The sequence below is a fragment of the Pezoporus flaviventris genome, unplaced genomic scaffold, assembly GCF_033815535.1.
Source record: "Pezoporus flaviventris isolate CSIRO_AGI_PZ_B2104156 unplaced genomic scaffold, CSIRO_AGI_Pfla_v1 ptg000006l, whole genome shotgun sequence".
Lineage (NCBI taxonomy): Eukaryota > Metazoa > Chordata > Aves > Psittaciformes > Psittacidae > Pezoporus > Pezoporus flaviventris.
The window spans coordinates 13,776,833-13,800,306 of NW_026892554.1; the positions used below are offsets into that span (position 1 = coordinate 13,776,833).

Here is a 23,474-nt window from a genome sequence, read left to right on the forward strand (position 1 = left end):
CTACCATTAAATCCCTGGAAACGTGAAAATGATACCTTTTTTTCACTCAGCACTAAGTATTACTGTCATCTGCTGCTCTAGCAATAACATTAATAATAAAAAAAAACCAACCTTACTATAGCATAAATCTCCTGAGTAACTGCTTTGAACTGAATACATTTTCAATCACGTCTATAGCACTTGTGCTTTCTAAAATAATCTCCTTATTTAATGCATTGGATTTCAATTGAAAGTATATGAGAATTTGTAAAGTATATTAAATAAATTATAAATGTTTAACCACAAGATTAAAATGGAAATAGATCAATGTAACTATTCCATTGACTCAGGAAGTTTCATTAAAATTAGGCTCTACTAGTGATATTTGATAGTCCTATTTAAAATAAAATACTAATCATCATTATAACTCCTAAATGATAAATTGCAGAAATAAAATACATCTCAAGATCTCACAATCATATATTGACTCATAATACCAAAACATGCATTGAAATCTCCCCATCTGTTCCGAAACAGAGACTTGGAAAAAACATTGGCTCCCCACTGTGCATTTGCTCTGTCATAGCAGATAGAGTGAGGGCAATGTTCCTGTTTGCAGGATCACACGTAACCCTAATATGATTGGATGGTAAGCAGGGAGTGAATGTTTCTAACAGAAAATAACGTAACCCTCTGTTAAATGACCATGGAATACTGGCATAGATTTAACATGGGAACTCATAATCCATAACCAAATTAGAGCTTACCTACAACTGTATGCATCTCAGCAAGAAAACCCAGGGCTATCACAGGAAGAATACATCTTTCCTTGAAATGTATATTTTTTTATACACAAGATAGAGAAGTAAATAGGACAGAAGATGCTCTTTTAATTAATGTAGTATAGGTGGTAAGAGCTTTGATCTTGTCGTGGTATTATTAAGTCAGTGATAACAGACCAGGTTTTATTTTTTTCAACAAAACATCAGTGATATGAGAGCTTTTTCAGTGCCAGCAAAGGAAGAGTCCTGCAGCTCTCTGTCACCTTCCTTTTTCTGGTTGAGTTTGACATCTGATGTGGGAAAGGGGCCTGCTTTTTTTAATTTTCAATTACAAGAAAGACATATATTGGCTGTACAGTTTTCAGCTTTGTACAAACTTTAAAATCTGCAATAAAACTCCACTCATATTCATTTCTTGGCTATTTTCAATAGTTGATTGCAGAAATACGGAAATCTGCTTTTTTCTGGGAGTGTTGTCTAGGAAGCGTACACCTCCAAATTGCCTTGCAGACTTTGCAAGCATAATGTTCCCTCTGACCACTCATTAATGCCTCAGATCTGGTTGTATAATACAAAAGTCTTTCACATAACTGGATGATTATTTTACATATTCTTTCAATTTTCTTTGTCATTAGGCCACTAGGCTTTGATCAATAGCTTCATTGGGTATCTGTTACTCTTCTCAGTGCATGAAAACATTTGATCTAATTGTTTTAAATTAGACCAATGAGAAAGGTGGGTTTTTTGTTTTTTGTTTTTTTTTATGGTCATCACTGTATTGTTAGAATTTGTCTGATCTGTGACATTCTTGATGATTTCCTGGTAATATACTGATATCAGTGCAGACATAAAATGTTATGGAGAGAAGATTTTCAAGTGCTTGTAGGTAAACCAAACAAACAAAACCCCCCAACTGTTTGTTAAAACATGTAGAGTGTTGCTGAGAATTTCTACTGCTATGTATTTCAGCAGATAATACTGGGGAGAAGTATCCCCTGGTACCAAACAGCACTGATGTAAATTAGAGACTGTGATAGTTCAAGTTTCTGTGTTGGTCAGAGAAACTGTTCAACTGCTTCATATTTTGGATATTTCAGTCTGGAGTTTCTGATGAATTGAGAATTTCTGGCAGCTATTTCAGGCATCCAATGTGGATGCTCTTACCTTGAAATTATTTTAAAGAGCATCACTCACACAGTCTGTACTGCAAAGAACTGATTTTTTTTTTATGCATTTAAAGCAATATTTACTATAATCGGCCATGTATAGGAAATAAATACAAGAGGACCTTGCCAAAATTCTTTCATACTGTTGTTTTATACAGATCAACTGAGCTGCCTTGTAAAAAGTATGATCTTGGTTGTACCTGAAGACAGTGGGATTGGTTAAATGACCATGTGGTGTTCCAGTTTCCAGTGATAACTAAACACAGTCTTGTGAGAATTGTTGAAACATCTTCAGGATTGTTTCATAAGAAAGAATATATAACAGAGAATTATATTACACACAAGCAATTAGGTAATAGAAACCCACAAATTAGTTTACTGGATTTATCCATTCCAAAAATTCTTCAGTAAGCAGCCCAGTCCCTCAGAGACATCCTGCTAATTAACATGACTATCTCACAGCCGCAGCCCAAAGCACGAGACTCTGAGAACAAGTTCAAATGATAAATTGTTTGTTCAGAAATAATGTTTTTCAGTTTCACGTTACAGCGTGTTCAGTCTGAGTCTTTCTTTCAAACTGTTGTCAATCCAGCTTAATTTTATACTGCTCACTTTTTGTTATGACAGAGTAAACTAATGCAAGAAAAAGCATAACTAGTCTCATTCTACTTTATCGAAAGCATGCCCCATGACCACACTGTTAAAGAGCTGGGACTGTCCAGACTAGAGAAGAGACAAGTAGTGTAGGTAAGAATGTCTTTAAACACATCCTTTCTCTTCAAAGATGAAAGGAATAATCTATTTTTCATGCTTACTGTTATAGTAGAATAAGGAGTAACAGGCACAAAAATTCCATTTAGAGGCTTATATCAGACTTCAGCAAAAATTTGGCTATAGTTGGGCTGGTAAAATACTGGAATAGATAGTTTTTCTGAGGGATTATGGTACTATCTCTGAACAGTTAATAACAGAATGGACAAGTCTCATAGCAATGCCATGGATGTATCTGGTTCTGGCTTGCATTAATGGCAATAATCATTAACTTGAGGGTAACGTTAGCAGTAAATGGCTACCTGACCTTCATTCTACTACTGTCTTCCATGACCATGTGGTTTCTTTATACTTTTAGGACAATATCTGTGTTACCACCTTCCATTCCCTACAACAGACAATATGGCATCCAAGATATTTTAGTATAAGGGAACAAAATTTGGTAGGAATTTGGCAAGGTTCAACTCTCTCCTTTATGTACGTTACCTGCTATGCAAAATGTATTCCTTAGGCTTGTTCATGAGGGGATTTCACAAGAACAATGATCTCTCATTTAGTATGTGGTTTTCTGTTTTGTTTGGGGGTTTTGGTTTTTTTGTTTGTTTTTCAAGTGGCATTGTGTTTTTATCTGTTTTCCAGTTAAGTCAGTGTTGAGTCACTAAGTGATTATAGCACTTAAAAGAGTAAAATATCATCTTCCAAAATCTATTCCTTTAGTTTGTAGAAGAGACCTAAGGTATATGTAATGGTCTACAACTAAAGAGATAGCCATCTGAAATAACAATACGAATACTGACTTTACCTGTGGTTAGTATCACAAAGTGGTAAGTATGGTGTTTTCTTTACGTGTCTTAATGAATGTATGTTCGGAAAGAATTCAGGTATTTTTGAAACAGAATAAGAAGTGATAGCAGCTACCAGAGAAAGAAACTGGAAACAAAAAGCAGGAGAAAAAAGGAGCCTGTGTACTTCAATTACCATAGACCACAGTGATTCTTCAGCAAGTGCTCCGAGATAGACAGGCTGGCCGTCTTCAGCTGAAGTACGCTGGTGAAAACAAATTAGATGTTCAGGTTTATCCATCAACAACCAGAGTGACTTGCTACAAAATGTGCAAAACTGCAGGCAAAGCTGTTACAAAGGCTCTGCAGTAATTCCCTACATCTCAGGCATAAGGTAATTTGTCTGCTGATTGCTTACAGAATTTCACCAAAATAGTTTATTGAAAAAGTTACTTTCTTTAAGTTCTCGAAGTAACACTTTTTTAAAGCAGTAGGAGAAAAAAAATCCTCTCCACTTTATCTAATCAGAGAACGCAAATTTGTTAGTGGATGTAAGAGTTTTTACTGAAGACTACAAGGAAAGAATGCTATTATGATGAACGCGTTTCTTTTTGGCAGAGTGGGAAATTAGTCTCCATATATTCTTTACCAGCTTCCCCATTCATTTAAGTTTATTTCTTTAGTGAAAGTAGCATAATATCAGTCAGTTGTTGTTTCACCACTGGGTGTAGATCTCTTAGATGAGGTGTACAATCAGGTTGTGCCAGAGCACCTAATATTGAATTTACATTGAGCTACTGTAGTAAAGATAGTTTATTATTGCTTTTTTTATAACTCTAGCCATTAGAATACGCAGGAATGCTGTGAGGATTATTTCATGTCTATGTAAATATATTTCATCCTGTAAATGTAGGAGTGATGCAGCATCACCAGACTTCTTATTAAATATCAAAACTGTGACTTCTGTTTAACATCTGCAAATATACTGCAGTTTTTCCAGCTTTCAAAATCATTGGTATCTTCATTCTCTGTGTGCTAAAGACTAAATCACTTCTCACTTTTCTGTATCACACCTTACTGAATACTTTTACTGAGCATGTAAAGTGGAGTGGCTAGAAAAGGCACAGTGAAAATAGCATATGTTGTTTGCCTTGAACCCGGTGGGCTGGTTTTCCTGCACAGTAGGAAGTAGGAATCCCACCCAATGCTTTCTGCAAAGCCACAGAGCTTCTGCAGCGATGTTACCGGTGACGAAAGCAGAATGTGCATCTCATTATGTAGTGCTGTTATTGAGAGGCTGGCAGGTAAGTAGAATTCAGTGACAGCTCTGTAACTTTCATAGTAATTCTTCCTTCCACAGTGCAGGCCTGTAGAAATACATGTTCATCCAGCCTTCCATTTTTGCATCACAGATCTATGATAGTTGTGGAGTCTTGCATGGGAACATTGCAAATACGTAGCAGAGCTGATTCTGTGCTAAAGGTTTAGACATACGGTTGAGCATGGGAGTAAACCCATCAGTTGTGATAGGTTTCACTGTGTTTCACTGACCTAAGGTTAAGGGAGGAAAAGATACGAAGGAGACAAAAGAGGATATCAGGAAAAGTGCAGTTGTCCTGATCATCTGAATAACTATCCCTTAATCAACCAAGTGTACATCAGAGGAAAACTGGTGGTGTCTCAGGAGAAATACCATAAATATGGTATTTGTACTGAAGTACCATTTAATGATATTTTTTTATATATGCAGCGTCTCCCTGAGAAGCAAAACAGTAACAAGATTTCTACAAATGACATTAGTATCTGATCAGTATCTAATTGCATCTACAGATACGGTGATGAGGGTCACTAAATGCCACACCAGTGACAGGTCTGCCTATGCCACTGTGGAAATCCTGTTTACTGTTTCTATTAGGTGCACAGTTAAATGTAGATCAGGAGTCTAGCAATGTTAGGCAATAATGCAGAGCTGTGTATGAGGAAAATCAAAGGCTTTAGCCTAGGTTTTTAACACAAAGGGTGTTTATTTGATCCATCTTGTATCTTCCTGTATTTTATATATCCTGGCCAATGGCTTTTTAATTTTGTGGTCAGTCAGAGAAAATTCACATGTTGCCTAACTATGTCAGTCATGTTCTATGAAAATAGGTGGTCAGACAGAGATGAGATCCTAACAGTTTCCTCAATTTCAGCTCACCCCAGCTCCCCAGGGAGTCCATATGAAGGGGTAATTTAGGAAAATCTCTATGATGGGAAAAGTTTAAATAGGTGATTGCAATTTGTTAGATGCCAGGGAAGCCAGTCATAAGATGAAAGTAAACTAGGCTTCATTAGTTTTGCTAATCACAGAACAATGTTGGTTTTAATTACCAAAGATATCTGCAATGTTAAAATTTAGACACAAGCATTTCTGTGATAGTGAATGATGTCACAGTGAGGCAGAATAAAAGCTGTGTATGCCATTTTTAGTGACTGATTTGCTTTGACAGTAATAATACCATTTAAAGCACTTTATACTTCCAAAACTCATTACCACCACTAATTAATTCCTAGAAGACCCCTGAGGGGTGCCACTTGGGAGATAAATTACAGTATTACTGTTTTAATGCTGGAAATGCTGAGACAGATCACTGAGCGGCGATAGTGTTTGGAATAGAATTCAAGTAAAAACTCAGAATCTGGTGTCAAACTAAGACCTTGTGGAAGATGAAAATTTGCTGATACACTTTAAAGGTATATTTACAAATAATCAAAGATTTTTACTAATTAAAATATTTTGTAGTTATTAAAAAATATATTAAAAACCCCTATTAGTATGGATGCATGGGATGACATGGCTTATTACTGATGCCAGGTCTGTACTACCCATTAAATGTCATCAGAAAGTTTTTTCACTGCCACAGACTTCTAGAGTCAATGTTAGGATATTCCAGTGAAGTCATGAAAGCCAACCTGACCAACAGTAAACAGTCCTCATTGTGGCTTATAGGAATATTCAGCAGTAGAGTTTTTCCATTTCTGTGTGAATATATGCAGGATATGGAAGTAAAAATGCATATGGATATGTGCAAGAGCTGGAAGTAAAAAATTTATCTATTGGGAATTCTGCAAATTGCAATTGAAGCCGCCTCACTCTCATACAACCAGTAGTTTCTCAAATCCATTGAACTCATGAGGGGTTAGTAAGGCACTTAAATTTGCAGGGAATTTTTTAGTATATGGTGGTTTGTTCCTACTCCTGCTCCTTACCAGGGAATGGGAACCTTGGAGGAAAGAAATACATCTTTAAAAAAAAAAAAAAGGCAAGCCAGGTACTTGTTTCTCTACATTTTTCTGATTGCCTGGCTTGTCTTGTTTGTTCATAGCTCTTGGGGGGTTTTGTGATTTGGTTTTTGGGTTTGGTTTTCCAAACTTCCTGCCACATACTGGAAATATTATTGAAGATTTTCTATTATAATATTCTAGGCTATTACTTTTATGGTCTACTGCATGCACTATATAGCATTTCTAAATGAAGAAAAAAAACTGACTTAACTGTACCTTTCCAAGATATTTGTTAAATATTAACACTGAGAAGTACACATTGTAAGTTAATAATAATTCTAATGAAAAGTTCATAACATTCCAAAGTACAATCCATATGTGTATATAATTCATGCATATAATTTCTCTTTTATATATATATAGTAATTGTAGTTTTGTTCCTGGCAATGTGATGTGGCCTTTCATTCCACTGAATGTTGCAGGTTGTTTGTATTCTGTCACTGTATGTATTTAAGCAAGTGTATAGAAATCTAGGACAGTGAATTAAACAGAAGTACAAATGTATGAAGCTTATGTAGCATTCACGTTTTGTATTTATTATTTTTACAGTGAATGCCATAATTCTACAGATAGAATCAAAGTGAGAGTATGGGATGAAGATGATGACATAAAATCTAGAGTAAAACAACATTTCAAAAAGGAATCAGACGACTTCCTCGGGCAAACAATCATTGAAGTAAGAACACTGAGTGGAGAAATGGATGTGTGGTATAATTTAGGTATGATTCTTACTGATTTTTTTCAATATATCCAGGAAGGGTGAATCCACCCTACTCGGGCATAGTTCAGGTTGTGGCTGAAGTCTTTACAGAAAAATATCAATAATGAAAATAATAATTAGTACAGCTACTGTAAAATTGAAATAATTCCTATTGAAAGGGGAAAATTGTTAAACAAAGTACTGTGCAGGCTGGTTGGGATTTGGCAGATAAAATTCTTTACTTCAGAGCCTGGGATTCTGCTTCATGGCCTGAACCATGTGTGAGGTAGTAAAAAAAAAAAAATCTTATTCTCAACAGCAGGAATTTCTGACTTAAAACATTCTTATTCAGCCAGAAAGATTTATTGAAAGCTTTTCACATGACATATATATATTCTTGGTAGTTACTAATACATTATTTTTTTGCTCTTCAGAAAAGCGAACAGATAAATCAGCTGTCTCTGGTGCCATTAGATTGAAAATCAATGTTGAAATAGAAGGAGAGGAGAAAGTTGCTCCCTACCATGTGCAGTACACCTGCCTACATGAGGTACGTTGGAGAAGTTAAAGAAAATGTACTATACAGAAATTACTATCTAGTTGTTGCATGGATGAGCAAAAAAGGCTACAGAACACTAGAACACTGAAACAAGTAACTGCTGCTACACCCCAGGACAAGTTTATTTTAGATTTCCACTTTTCACTGCTGACGGCATGTCAGGTTCAGAGACAAAGGCAGAACAAATACCAACACATCATTCCTGCTCCTGCCATTAGGAGTTAGAAAAAGAGGTGGAGTCAGCTAAGTTCTCCCTGTACCATACTTTATTTTAGCATTTTGATTACTAACATCAAGGAGATACAACCATTGTGTATATTACAGAAACATAGCTATTAACTGTAAAGGATTTATTTTCTGCTACATTAATTCTTATTTTGGAAAGAGTGAGAAAAAGCAGGAGGAGCACAATATAAAATACAGTTAAAATTCTGTTTCCATTTCATGTAGATTGCTTTTGTTAACGTTGAAAAAAACTCATCGCTGATAAACCACTGTGTCTTGCAAAATATTTTTCTTTGTATTTGATTCTTCTTCCCTTTAACAGTGACCCACATTGAAGTTCTATTCAAACAATACTTTCTGACGTATTTTTAATTTAAATTAATTCAAGTACTTTCTGAAAGCTGATAGATAATACATGGTTGAAAGTTCATCACTAGTATATGTCCACAAAACCCCATTGTTCACCATTTGTAAAACTAAGTGTTGAAGGCACATGTGCTCATAGGTTTTGACCTAATATTGCAAATTTTTTGGCCTGTGAAGTGTCAAAAATCTTGCTTTAGGATAATCCACATGACAATTGTGGACTGTTAGCAGAAAGGAAATTATTTCAAGGTTTGGGCATTTTTCTTTTTGTCACTGAAAATAGGAAATAAAATCTCTTGCTCAGTTGGTGGATGCATATGGAGCTAGGTAATCTGACATGAACAGCAAATTAAATACTAGCTTGGGTCATAATGTTGCTAAACCTAAACCTTATTGCATGCCTTTTACTACTTGAGAAGCTTTAGCAAGATTTCTGATAGGTTTCCTATAACTTACAGATCTTAAATAGTAAATTCGAAATTTATTGGTTGCAGATCCCATTAAAGTTGAAGCACTATAGTGAGCATTGTAACATGAGGATTTCATTCATTGACGCAAGCATATGACAGAGAAGAGAGTTTATGTACAAGCTTATGTTGCAGTCTCTCTGTGCCAGTTAGCTGGCATGACCTTATATCAAGGAGGTAGATCAATGCTCTGCATCACAAGCCTGCACTAGCAGTGTTCCGTTACAAAAACCATGGTTAGAGTCAGGGTTTGTTTACCCAATGATGACTTGTCAGAAAAAAATAAACCCCCCCTAACAATAAAACACAAAAAACCCCACAGTCCAGCAGTCAACATACTGATGACTGTTATGTAGGATATACTTTCAGAATGCCACTTAAAAGAGGAAAATTCCTATTTGAAACATTTCTTATATTTAGAATTTATTCCATTACTTGACGGAAGTTAAATCTAATGGTGTTGTAAAAATCCCTGAAGTGAGAGGTGATGAAGCCTGGAAGGTGTACTTTGATGATGCTGCACAAGAAATTGTAGATGAATTTGCAATGCGCTATGGAATTGAATATATTTATCAAGCTATGACGTAAGTATGATCGCATCTGGTTTTCTACTCCACTGTCAAGAATGTGTTTGATAGAGGTGATGAGTTCTAAGCCTTCATGCTTTCATTCTCTACTCTCTCCTGTTCCTGATTTAAACTTCTTGTTTTCAGTTTTGTCCATCTCATTTTCATTGAAGTGCTTCTCATCTGCAATGGAATTAAGATCTATTATAAGCATTTTATAACCTGTTACTTGTATTACCACTAATGCGTCTCTTAATTCTTCTAATAGTGATCTGTGGCAAGGATCAGAAAGACTTCCATTGTTTCAGATGGGATTGGGATGGTAGGACAGGTTTTCACAAGCTACCTCCTTTCAAGGAGTACAGAAATCATCACAGAACACCGGCAGTGGCTACAGTAAACTTCTGTAGTACACGTAAATAATTCATGCGATCCATTTTTAACTGTACTAGAACCTGTTACTATATTGTCCAGACTAAAGCAGCTGTCTGATCACTTTAGAAGACAGAGCCATTGAGTTTAAAAACCTGGAAATACAAGAGCTCCGTCCTGTATTCTTGTTCAGTAAAAAGTTTGCCAGTGAAAAGGACTATATTCTGCTCCTACTGCAGCCATAGGAAAGCAGATGACTCCGAATGAGTCCTTGAAACACAGATTATTTTTCCCGTAGAAAGCTGATATTATGGAATTTTTATTCAGAACATGTATCCTATTTCCTCCATTTCTTTACGGTACATTCTATAAAATGTAAGTACAAAGGCACATAAATGTGAAGTTTTCTTTTTATTGCAGGATATAATGGCAGCATCTACTATTGCAGTGAACATGTCTTTCACTTTACTGAAAGTGAAACTTTATTGCTCAGTGTGAATTACTGTGCTGTACATCTGATAGAAAGGTAGAGGATGCCTTTGTAATACATACATTTTTAATGTTCTTCCTCCAAGGAGCTTAAACAACATTGCACAGAATAATTAAGTAAGCTTGACAGTTCCCCTGTGGTGGTGTATATGTGTACTACATATGGAGAAACTCACATGCCGAGTTTCATGAATATTTGGGGTTTCATGTTTAGCTTCTCTTTAGCCATGTAAGTCTTCATATCTTGATTAAGTATGTTGCTTATTAACTACCATGGTATTCTAGTTTTATAACTTGATTTAAATTGGTATGCTATTTTTACCAAAATGTTAATTTCTAAAATGGTAGAGTTGATCCTGCTGTATGCATCAAAATGAATTCAAGGTTTTGTATGAGATGAATTCTCAAGGGCTATTAGTGCCAAGGGAGGGCTGTTTGCTCAGGACTGATTTAGCATTTCTTCAGTGATTCTTCTTAACTATCACCCCAGTAGCTGGTTATCTTGGTACAACATGGATGGGTTTTGATGAACAACCACAAGTGAAAAACTGGTGGCTTTGTCACCTATGATACTCTTAGTAAACCTTGAAGATTTATTTCTTGCTCACTTTTTTCTTGCACTTTTTGTGGTTTAAAACATATGATGTTTGAGTCAGTGTTAGATTCTAGATCAGATTACCTGTGCACCACCAGGTATTGGTTGGAATGTGGATATCAACACAAAAGACATTTCATGGGTGATTACTTGCCTGCTTTAGTCATTGTCTCCAATGAGACCTTTTCTGATAAACTTACAAAGTTTATATAGTCTGTTGTTGGAGACAGATGCATCCACTTGTTTTTTTATGAGACTAAACATTGGTAATTCTTCCCTAAAGAATGCTGACATAGAAGGGGTGTTTTAATATAAAAACACAAGTTCCAACTGCTTTTAAATTACCAAATGTGGAATTCATGTGAAAAACAAGCACTGATGCAAAACACAACAAAAAGCATGCCTGTGTTGCAGTAACTGTGGCTCTTTGAAAAGTCTTCACTGTAGAGATTCCATAATCCACTCTTCTTTTTTACAATTATATTCTTCCATTCCTCAAGGAGTCTGTATTGGGCAAAGAAATGAAAAAACAATTATAGCCATTCTTATGTAGGTCAGAAGAGATTTATATTTTTAGGGATGAATAGATGGATAGCCAAATAGACACAGTTTGCTGCACGGATGATATGGGTATACTCCCAGAAGTCAAAGCACGTATGTGTGAGAGAACAGGAAAAAAAAATAGATAAGACAGAAAACAGATTAACAAAATAGGACAGCTCAGTGATCCAGCTGGCCTTTATTTTGATGACTGCAGTGATGGGTGGTGATTTATGCTGTAGATTCTTCACGGAATTGTACTGGAATTTTATTTACCTACCTCTATTAAGCCACCTCTCCACCACCGAGAAAAAAAATAATTTTCTTCTTCTCATCTTTTAAAGTAATTTATTTCTCTTTAGACAGCAACAAGCAGAGCACGTATTGAAGCAGTCTTTGACTAGACACTGAAATTATACATAATGTCAGCATCCTGGATTTACTGTGTAACGGAGACAAGTGCAATAAAAGCTCTATTAAGATCTTTGCTTCTTACTGGTGAGAATCACCGTAGGTAGAATCTAATGTTTTTAAATCAGTGACATAGTTCTCATTCCAGTAGGCTAATGGGCATTAACTATGCCATGTTGTTCCCCTCCTAGTCTTCAATTAATGTGGCTGCATTGCAAAAAGCACACAAATCACCCATTAAAGTAATTTTCATTGATAGCATATGCTTACTGGGTGCAGCAAATTAATTAGCCATCTTTCTTTGCTGATTCACACTGGAAGAAAGATTAGAAGAACACAGGCACTGCATATTGGTCAGCAAATTGCATACTAAGAAAGTTGATGCAGGTCTGGTTTTAGACATGTTACTCTAGCTTAAACAATGCAATATTACTCTAAAATATGCGAGACAGCAATGGTTGGTGTAACATCATGTGCCCATTAGAAACTGTTAATAACTCATGCTAGTGGCTGCTGTTTTCACAGGCCCACAAAAATGGGCAGCAGTGACAGCAGTTCAGGGTATTTGGCTTAAGTTCAGCAGGAGTGAGCTCAGTTGTACCTTGTGTTCATTTTTGCTTGAAAAGGCACTAGGGCCCAGGTGGTTTATGCCCAGCACACTGCTCTGCCTTATGCTCCTATGGTGAAACAGTAGAGTGGAGCCGGAGACTCCAGCTAAGAGAAGCATGCTGCCAAATCAGGACCTTCAGACATGCAGAGAGCTCCAGAGCAATTGGAGTTTCTTCACCCTTTCCTGTTTGGCTCTATACTCATTTTCACTGCCATCTTCTCTGCCTAATCCCATTCATTCTTTCCTGTCTCTATATATTTACCCTTTATCCCTTTATCTTCCTCCTAATCCTGCCTAGCCATAAATCTTGAAATTAAGATTTTAGGGTTTGCATGATGTTGTTCGCTCTCATGTGTTAGATCTTTCATCCATATTGCATCTCATGTTTTCTTATGATATAAACTCTTTGTACGTAATAAGCCGTCATCTCCTGCTGCTACATTGCAACTCTGGTTTTGGCTGGTTCAGTTTTAACAGACTGATTACCTGGTTTTAGTTTTAATGTTAACTGAAACTTTACTGGCCCGAATCAAAGTGGAACAGTTTCAGTTATGGCCTACATCAGATCAAGGTGAACCAAGAAGTTGCTTGCTGCCTCACCTTTCATTAACAACATAGCCTAAAAAGCAACACTAAAATGCTGGTTTGAATCTTTGTTGCAGTCAATTAAATGCTTCTTCATTACAGTACAGATAGATCTCTTGTGGCCTTTTATGCTAAATTTGTGTTTGATTTTAAGTTTGTATTTAATAATGAATGTTTTGCTTAATAGCAGTTAAGATAGTTAATCACGGTTTTGTGTTTAGAGTAAGAAGCAGATGTGAACCTATGTGTTCAGTTTGAAAATATCAGTGTGCAACAAGTGGCAATTAAACATGTCTAGATTTTCTTCATATGTGTCTGCACAATTCTCCATGAGGTAGCTTGAAAGCTTCAACATTGGAGCTGGAAGGAAGTTGTGGTGAAAGAGCGAGCAAAATCTTTGCCATTTAAAATAACTGTCAGTTTGTTTGAATTATAGGCACTTTTCCTGTCTGTCTTCTAAATATATGTGCCCTGGTGTTCCAGCAGTTATGAGTACACTGCTGGCCAATATAAATGCGTTTTATGCTCATACTACAGCAGCAACTAATGTATCTGCCTCAGATCGGTTTGCTGCTACTAACTTTGGGGTAAGTAGACTTTCTTTTTTAATAGAATACTAGTACTTTTTTTTTCTATATCAAATATATGATACTGTACTAACTTCTAAATTAATTATTTTTCTAAAAGTTGGTCATTAAAAAGAATAAGAGTGGCTGTTAGCTTTTAAAAATCTTTACTCTGAGTCTTTTCAGTCAATCATTATAAAAGGTAGAGAAGATGCTATTCAGTTCTTTATATGTAATGCATATAGGGTGGAAAGTATGGGCACTCATGCACAGTACTAAACTCTTCAGCAAGCAGGTTTTCTTATTGCAGTAGGGCTTGCCAAAAGTTAACTGCGCTAGACCAAGTCTCAGTTGCAATTGCTTTCTTGGGCTGTGCCGTCAGTGAACACATAGTAACCAAATGGATCTAGCCATAAATACTATTCTTTGTACAAGAGCACTTATTTTTGATAAAGTAATGGTGCAGTGGCCAAGTCCTGGATTTAGGTATCAGAAATTTTAGGAGGAATACCAGCATTTCAGCATGTGCTAGTATTTTTTTTTGTTGTTACTAACTTTCCTTCTGTGGGTAGATATCTCTCAGTGCACAGACTTCCCAGTCCTTGAACATGTAAAGTTACATTTACTCTGTATTCTAATTTGTTCACCTGTCCACACTGGGGAGGTGAGAACAGGAAGGGAGAGCAAAAATTCAGGAGTGGCTTTCATCTCTCTACTATTACACATGATGTAGTCAGAATATAAACACAATTTGATGTTGAAAAATGCATTAATTCCACTTTTTTTTTTTTTATAGCTGATATCAAAGGTATTTTTCATTTATCAGTAGCTATGGAAGCATAATAATGTTTTCTAAAATACCATTTCCTGACATGAAATAAATGATTAAGCATAATTAAAATGTATTCAATATAAATTATAGCTTGAAGTAGTGTTAGAGGTTATGATGCTCTTCTCCAGTATTAGGAGTAACAGAAAGAGTCTGAATTTTGGGATTTTCAAGATAATGCTATGAAATGATACATTAGGACTAGTAAACCAAGAAGGGCTTAATTCTGGTTTTGCTTTTGTCTTCCCATCAAAAGTCAGAAACACAGTTATCTGAATATTGTCAGTAATTTAATCCATGTTTGGAAAATGGTGTAAATGTTTAGTTTTGTAGCAAAAACTTGCTCCAGATGCTAAAACAGATTTTGATTTGTAGCAAACAGCTTACAGCATTCCTTCATAATGTTTTCATATAGGGCTTCAAATAGTTAAAACTAAATATTAGTTTGCATTTCATTTTTGAGATAGATCTTATCTCTATAAAACTCACTTTGTGTAGTAGTAATGCCAAAGATTGATTTTTCTTATTAGTGCTGAATCTGAATGTCAGGGTTTGATGGTACTGCTTACAGCTGTAAATTACTTTCTCAGTACACCTAAAGTAGTACTAATAGAAACATGTTTTCAAATTTAAGGGATGAGTCTGTTGAAAACAAGCAAACAAACAAGTTATTTTCATGTCTGTTCAGCAATAGAGAAATACTTACTATAAAAACAGTTTATGGGTCTTTAGTTTGGAGACAGCATGTTCTTGAAGTGGAACTTTATCTCCTAATACTAGAGATTTGCTTTGAAAGAGGAATATTAACACTGTTCCAATACTGCAAAGTAAAATATTTTTATATAACAACAATATATACAATAATATAATAACAATATATACAATATGAAACAAATATTTTTATATATAAGATGTGATCTAGTGATTTTACTGTGATGACAGTAGAATATTATTCTGTTCTCATTAAAGTTTTCTAAGCTAACTGATGGTTTATTATGGAATGAGCCTTTATCTTCATTGAAAGAAGACTATTCTTTCAATGTTCAAGCTCTATTAGACTTCTGGATTTCATCCAGATTTTTAAATTGAGAATGCTTTTACTGGATTTTCTATCCTTTTTTCCATTTTTCTAACAATCAGAACTACTTTTATCCTCAGATTGGATGGAGATTTAGTACTCTCCCTGATGTTAATGCCAGTTTACCTTTGACACAAATTTCAATCCAATTCTTGGTTCAACAGATGGATGGAAAGACAATAGTAAGCATTACTAATAGAGATTTGTAGCTCTTTTTTTCAAAACAGTTGACTTATAGGCAAAATTTTAGATTATTTTTCTCTTGGGTCAAAAGGCATTTGTTAGTGGATAGCTGCACATCATTCATCAAAAAGAACATCTCAAATTCAAGTCCTCAGGCTACAGCTGGGAAGGATTTGGCTGACTGAATATTTCAGTAAAGATTTATAGCATGATAAAAAAGTTCCTTTTTGATCCCTTGAGATCTGTTCCAGAGTAGTGGCTTTTGGTGTAGATTAGGGCTCCCCTGGTGAGAGTGCACAAGGAACCCTACTTCATATTAGTGCCAGTCATATCTCAGGAATGGTTCAGATTCAGTTACGCATTCTGAGAGCTACCAGATCTTGATAGTTCTACAAATCTGCTGTTTCCACTTAGGCTGGCAAGGATTTCTGCACAGTTTTGTGCAGTGGGCTATGGAAAACGTTCTAACATGAAGATTGTTAATTAGAAACTCATTAGTATTACTTGAGAATGGCACAATTCAGCTGGGTATCTCACAGCAAAATACTTTCACTTCACCTTCATCTATCAGGTTAGCATGTTAATCTCCACATACGAAAGGGAAAACTAACTGCATAGTTTTGGTTAGCTTATTCCTACAAAATCCACTGTTTCTGAAATATACTTTTCAGTCATACTTTTACACCAAATTCTGCTGTAAATAGTTACTGCTTAGTACACATTAAAGGGAGGGGGAAGTGCTTTCTTCAAGAGGTAAGCAATTACAAGGCAAGTATAAAGATTTTACAAGCTTATCTGTTTAATAAACATTGCTAACATAACTTAAAACTTTGAATTTTATACTGAATTTATGCTGTTACTGTGTTTTTGGTCAGAGACATCAAACAATGTTTTTCAATTTTTAGATATTTTGAGTTATTTAACAATACATAGGTCATTTTAAAAGGAAAAAGCTGCATGGGAAAGTCTGTGTCACCTCACTAATATATTGCACAGCTGCATAGTGCTGAATGCAAACCAAGTAGGATAAAAAGGGAAAATAGAGTAGTAAAAGATACATTGTCTGCCCTTTAACCGCAATTATCTCAGACCAGTACTTATATAGGAAACACAGAAAACAATCTGTTTTTAAGAATGGAAAGCAGCTTTCTAAAACCCCACCAGTTACAGGAACCTGCAGATTCTTATGCAACATATTCTTGTTTTCTTTTTACAGAGGGAAAAGTTCATAAAACTGCTGGATCAATTGCACAATTCTCTGAGGATTGATTTGTCTAAATACAGGGTATGTGCAATGTATTCCATGTAGAGAACAACTCAAATGTTGGGGGTGGGTGTGTGTGTGTGTTAAATATTCCATGTAGGCTATATTTGGTTAAAACAGTTTCAGACATTAATCCCTTTTGTGGCAAAGAAGCTTCAAATATTGGGTGCTGACATGAGACCCAGAATTTAAGCATTTTAATAACAATATTTTTCCAATTTGAAAATAAAGTTTTATTTCCAAAAGCTAAGAATGAGTTAAGGGATGAGCAGGCATTCAAGAAACAGTAGGATTCACCAATTTCAGTTAAATTAATCTATAACTTGATTAAGCTAGTTCATCTGGGAGCTACCTTCTCATGTAGTGCAATTTGCAGTTAATTTGAAGTTACTGCTGTATCTATTCTGAGAGACTGATACCTTTGCTGCAGCTTCCATGCTGTGATCCTAGGAATGTTGAAAGAGACTTGACTCTTAATTTTTCTACATGATAGGAAGTCCAGTTTCATTTCTGCCTCATGGAAGTTCTTTCCACTGAGGTATGCTCCAACCCAGCCTTTCAGGAAAGAGGCATGCACTGAATACCTCCCAGTTATCATACCATTCTGAGCTCCCTCTCTTTTCTGTTCCACTGGATCATGAACTTCTGGATGATACATACACAATTAGTGGTCCATCAGCTATGGCTCTCCTTTCAGCTTCTAGGGTTGGCAGCCTCCAAACCAAGGATTCCTCTGTTCTTCATCTGGTCTGCTTTCTAAAACTGAAGGAGAAAGGGAATATTTAAAAGAAGCCAAGGCATTAGAGGTAGTAAAAGTTGCACATACTCAGTTTTTAAAACCACATCTTTCATGCAGCAGACATGTTCGTCCTAGAAACTTTTAATTTTGCAGAGTATTATCCAGAAAGTATTGGAGCGTGAGGATATCTGAGTGATGTTTCATTGGTATGGAGCCATTTAAATAAGACTACTTCCCATCAGTCTTCTTGTTAGCCTAGAGATCATAGTAAAAATTCAATATATGATTTCTATATTAAGCTTACTGTTGCATTTATGCCTACAAGTGATTTCTGTGCCATGGAGAACCCATAAATTATTTTCATTAGCATCATTTTCCAATCTTTTTGTAGTATTTTTTATTCCATTAATATTTTTGAAATACCACACTCTTTTAAATCATTTGTATTACAAATAGAGGAGAATTATCAGAAGTGCTTCTATTCATGTCAAAGGGATACTCATTACAAACTTTCTCAGGGGCAGAATTCAGGTAACACATGAACATTTCTAATCCTTCCAAACAGCATCTTTGTTTTCTTAGAGGTTTTTTTTTCAAAGCTGCTCAAGGATCTTACCTGTAACTCCAGTTTCACCATGATTCCTCTCTTCCTGATTCACCAGGATAATTTTCCTGCCAGCAATTCTGAAAGACTCCAAGATCTGAAATCAACTGTGGACCTACTTACAAGCATTACTTTTTTTCGAATGAAGGTATGGTCCTTTTATTTTCCAAGAAAATCATAATCTTCAATTTTAAATTCATCTTTCAACTTACTGGGAATCATTGAAGTCATCTTGTTCATACTTTGTATTTAACTGTGAAGTAAAAGCCAATCCCTGAAAAATTAACAGTTGTCTTATTTTTCAACAATTATTTTTATATCTTCTGAAGAAAACAAAAAATTTACCTATTTTATTAAAGTCAAGTCACATAATGCAAACTCAGTTGAACTCCTTACGAGCATGTATCATATAAAATGTTTTCCTAGTAGTATCATAATGTCACATGTCTAACAGTAAAACAGGTTTGATAAATCTACTTAGCTTAGTCACTTTAGATGTTGATATCTAGGTGGTTAAGTTCTGAAATATATTTTGAATGGGATGGTACACATTAATATTGCTGGATGAAAATACAGAAACACAAAGCAGCATTTGTTGCAATAGCGTCTGATTTCACTGTGTTAGCCATTACCTAAAGAGAATTAAAATAATGCATTTAGTTGAAGTTCAAATTGGAGTCAAAGTGTAGTAAAAAGCTGAACCCTTTGCTTTAAAAACCAAAGAGTTAATTGGCTGATACTCAGAGGAAAGCACATAATTTGTGGTTTAATTACTTCCTAAATAAAGGAAAAATCTTTAGGTTTTCCACTGCAGGTGGTTGTAAACCCTTGGGCATTTATGTTTCTTTCATCTATGAATCATTTCATAAAAATAAAACAGTGATACAATCTACTTGTTTAAGAATGTGTTTTAAAATGTCTTTAAACTGTTCCCCTTAAGTCAATGCAATCATAAATATTTTTACCGTTATATTTCAACACTTTTCATTCCCGCATTACAGAACTACATTCATTGCAACACTTGGATTTTTTTGTGTTCAATCTAATTCTGATATTCTGTCATTTCTGAAATACTTTATTAGGTACTTGAATTGCAGAGTCCACCTCGAGCCAGTACTGTGGTGAAGGATTGTGTAAGAGCCTGCCTGGACTCAACTTATAAATACATTTTTGACAATTGCTATGATCTGTACTCCCAGTTAGTGGATCAGGTAAGGCATATATTGACTTCTTTCATGCTATTGCTCATTTGTTATTGTTAATTTACCGTAGGTAAATACAAAGCATTTCAGTGTCCTTCATACCAAAGCACTCAGGTTATTTTCATTTTATTTGTGTGAGAAGGGGCAATGTTTCATAAGTAAACCCACAGATGGCTAGGAACTCTAAAATGTTTAACAAGCTGAGTTTCAAAATGAACATGCTAACTCATAATTTAGTCATCACATTGGACATGACTATAAAGTTGTCCAGTGGCTTTAGAGAAGATAACATTAGATTGATTACTGTTCATTTAGGATCCGTAATTGGAAATTATTTTTTTTAATCTAATATTTCATTTTGGTAGCTTTAGAAAAGAAGAATTATAATTTGTTAAAAATGATAGATTGTCTTTCTAGCCTTATATTTTAACACCTGTGAGGCATACTTGGATCCGAGCAAATAGCTGCTTCAAGAAAGCACATGATAATTCTGTAACTTTTCTTGATATTAGTCCATCAGGCCAAACTGTCAATGCAAAATAATTATAGCATTTGTTGTATTCCAAATGCTGTGCAAAAGCCTTGACAACTATTAGAATTGTAGAATTAGAGAATGGTTTATTATTTTTTTATTTATCTACAGTATGGCCAGCGTTTATGCTATAACTAATGTTACAATTAAGAATTTTACCTGCAAAATTATACAGCTGTCAAAAATGAGCATCACTGCTTTATCACGTTACCTGTTCTTTACTTTTGCCTCCTGGGTGGTACACCAGAAAAATTGTATTTCAATGACTATTCCAGTTGTGAAAAGTATTTGCATATTTGCTGTGTAGTATCTAATAGATAAGAACAGTCATACTACGTGATACCTAAGACATTAAATTTTATCTGAAAGCACATTTCACTTGAATCCAAAATATGAATTTCTATATTTCGGGAGAGGCAGTATATGCTATATATTCAACACTTCTGAAACGAGAATTTATTTTCTAATGTTGGATTCCTGTTACATGAAAGAACTTACCTTTGTCTCCCAAGCTTTGAACATAAGTGTTTCTCACCAGCACTCACAGGCACTTCATGCTCAAGTGCTTATATGAGTGTTTATTCTTCAACAGATTATATTGTAACCTGAGTGGCAGTATAACAATAAGGAGGAAGCAGCAGCTCCAGACATCACATCTGCTTGTCTCATAAGGTGTTCTGTTTTCCTGCTAACATTTACCATTTACTCTGCAGCAAGTTGATTTTGTCTGTTAAATATAATATGAGCTGTTGCTAGGCTGGGTGCAGAGTTTCTCAGCAGATGATATCCATTTTAGTAAGCAGTTAAAAGTGAAGTAATCTTACTTCTGCACAGCATTATGATATCTGCAAATGCTTATCTGTATAAAAAATTTTTTCTACTGTTTTCTATGACTCCATAAAGTAGTTTTTAGTCTATTTTAGTAGATGGTTTAAAATTGCAGGGATATTATAGCCTTAGTGTTTGGTAGAGAATGTAAAACAGTTTTAAAGTAATGCATCTCCAATTTTTTGTTTGTTTATTTTTGAGCAGGATGGGCAATGTTATTGTTTTGGTTTTCTCTTACGCAGCTCAATAATAGTCAGTATGTCCTGAAATAAATAAATAAATAAATAAATCCACAGATATTCACTCCATTGGAAAACTGAATTAACTGCATTTCACTATATTTATATGCTGCTTCTATTCTCTTTCAGCAAGATTTCCAGTGGGTGAGTTTGTATGTAGAAGCTGTAAGCAGACAAGTGTCTATAGTTACAGTCGCTAGGAAGTACAAGAAATTTTAGTGAAAATGTGCAAAAAGCGACATTTAAAATTAAGATAAATAGACCACACTGAAAATATCAATAACAGTAATCGAACAACAATCATATATGAACTTAATAACAGATAGTAAAACTTTGTTTCACAGCAGGTGGGAGGCAGTTCTGAGAAACATAATCTAATTAATCTAGCTTTAATAGATAATATTACCAGCTAAATTTTGCATCAACTCTAAGTTTGTACACGTAAACTGCCTTTTAATTATCCTCATACAGTTTGCTACCATTGTATCTGTATGTGCGTTTAATTTTAGGAAAAGCTGAGCATACAGCTGTTGGAACCTATAGCTTTGAAGGTTTCCAGTGAATCCAGGGGAGCTGCAGACTGGCTTGTGGTAACACTGTTATAATAATGAAGCAGTAACCAATCTTGTAATTAACATTTCATTAACCTTCTAGCCAAACCCCATAGTCAGACTACACCAGATTCCACCCTCAAGCCTTCTTCATTAACTATTCTCTTAGCTTATGTCCCCTTCAGGTGAGGCCTCCTCCTCTCAGAGGGAGGAAAGGAGTTCATCACCATTCATGGTGGTGCAGCACAGGACATTCATGTTTTAGCTGCACAGCTGAGATTTGAGCTATGAGTAGTGAGAACCGAAATGGATGAACCCCAAAGCAACAAGAAGTGGTTCATATGTAGGTCACCACCTGCTCTCACTCGGGGGAAAGACTGGCAGCTGTTGTCCTCATGGCTCATTTCTTTCCTGAATCATGTTGTGGATGATGTTATGAAAAGGTGGAACCCAACACAGTCTACTTACACAGTAGTATTTCCATCTTGGCCTATAGTGGTAGGTTCCTGCATGTTATATATGCTATCTTTGTAACTCATGTTAACCACCTGCTGCAACCAGAATTCTCGGAGATGCCTGCCACAGTATTTCTAGAAAATATATTCAATGTCGGAATGTGTGTGAATGTATTGTTCTATTTTCAGCCCAAAATCAGACAGTGATGAAATTGAGGGTGCTCAAGCTGGCATTTTGAGAAATCTATCACTATAAGAAAAGTAACGAGTAAACTGCAAAATATGCTCAGGAGTCCCCACTGCCTCATTTTATTACTCTCTATCTTTGTGTCAGAGAGACAATCACTGTTAAAAAGCAAATATCTTTCAACAAAATATCACCCCTGGGGAGCAGCTCTATTTCCTGGAGTGAAGCATGGTAAATGCTGACAGTATGCAAACGTGTCATACTAGTTTCACACCAGAATGCGAAGAACAGCTAGTGTCAAAAAAAAAAAGCAATACAGATAGTAAAACATGACATCTTGACAGTCTTACTGACTCGTATATTACTGTCCTCATTTGAGACAAAGCACTTTGATGGGGAACTACTTAATTCCTTATACAGCAGATGTAGTATTTCCTCTTTAATTAACACTGATCTGAGTGAAGAGTTAGCTGCTGTGTATTGCAAATAAGAATGCTTTGAAAAAGTAGGTTTGGAAGCATTTTGGAAGCTTTCTGAGTCAGCTAAAAATATGTCACTGTTTCTGTTTTCTCAAGAAAACAAAAAAATAATCTTAAGTCTTGGCTGACACTCACAATGACCAAAGTCCCTTCAGTAATTCTTTTTGCAGTCTTCTCCACTGGGTGAAACCAATGACATGCAAATCAAGCTCTTTCTGTTCTCTGAAGAGTTCTTGATCAGTACAAATCATTTCATGACTGGCAGCGCCAGTATGAGAGAAAAAAAACACTGGGATACACTCTGTTTGACACCTGCTCTGCAGAATAGTATTGAAATTCTACCTTATTTTGGAGACCTTTCCTTTTGTCAGCTCTGTGTGTTGTCACAGAAGACCTTAGCAACTAACTAAGTAGTTCTGGAGCCAGGTGTTAGGCAGCCATAGCAACAC

At 35.5% G+C, this 23,474-nt stretch overlaps 1 protein-coding gene across 2 annotated transcripts in view; it reads left to right on the top strand.

Moving 5' to 3' along the window:
* UNC13C (unc-13 homolog C) overlaps nucleotides 1–23,474 on the top strand; it is a 146,195-nt gene that overhangs the window by 61,215 nt on the left and 61,506 nt on the right. For both annotated transcript variants that reach the window (XM_061446985.1, XM_061446986.1), the window contains exons 10-16: nucleotides 7,354–7,523; nucleotides 7,939–8,054; nucleotides 9,542–9,705; nucleotides 13,726–13,876; nucleotides 17,162–17,230; nucleotides 18,611–18,700; nucleotides 19,635–19,763. In XM_061446985.1, coding sequence (XP_061302969.1) covers nucleotides 7,354–7,523; nucleotides 7,939–8,054; nucleotides 9,542–9,705; nucleotides 13,726–13,876; nucleotides 17,162–17,230; nucleotides 18,611–18,700; nucleotides 19,635–19,763 — 889 coding nt within the window. The remainder of the gene's footprint in view (nucleotides 1–7,353; nucleotides 7,524–7,938; nucleotides 8,055–9,541; nucleotides 9,706–13,725; nucleotides 13,877–17,161; nucleotides 17,231–18,610; nucleotides 18,701–19,634; nucleotides 19,764–23,474) is intronic.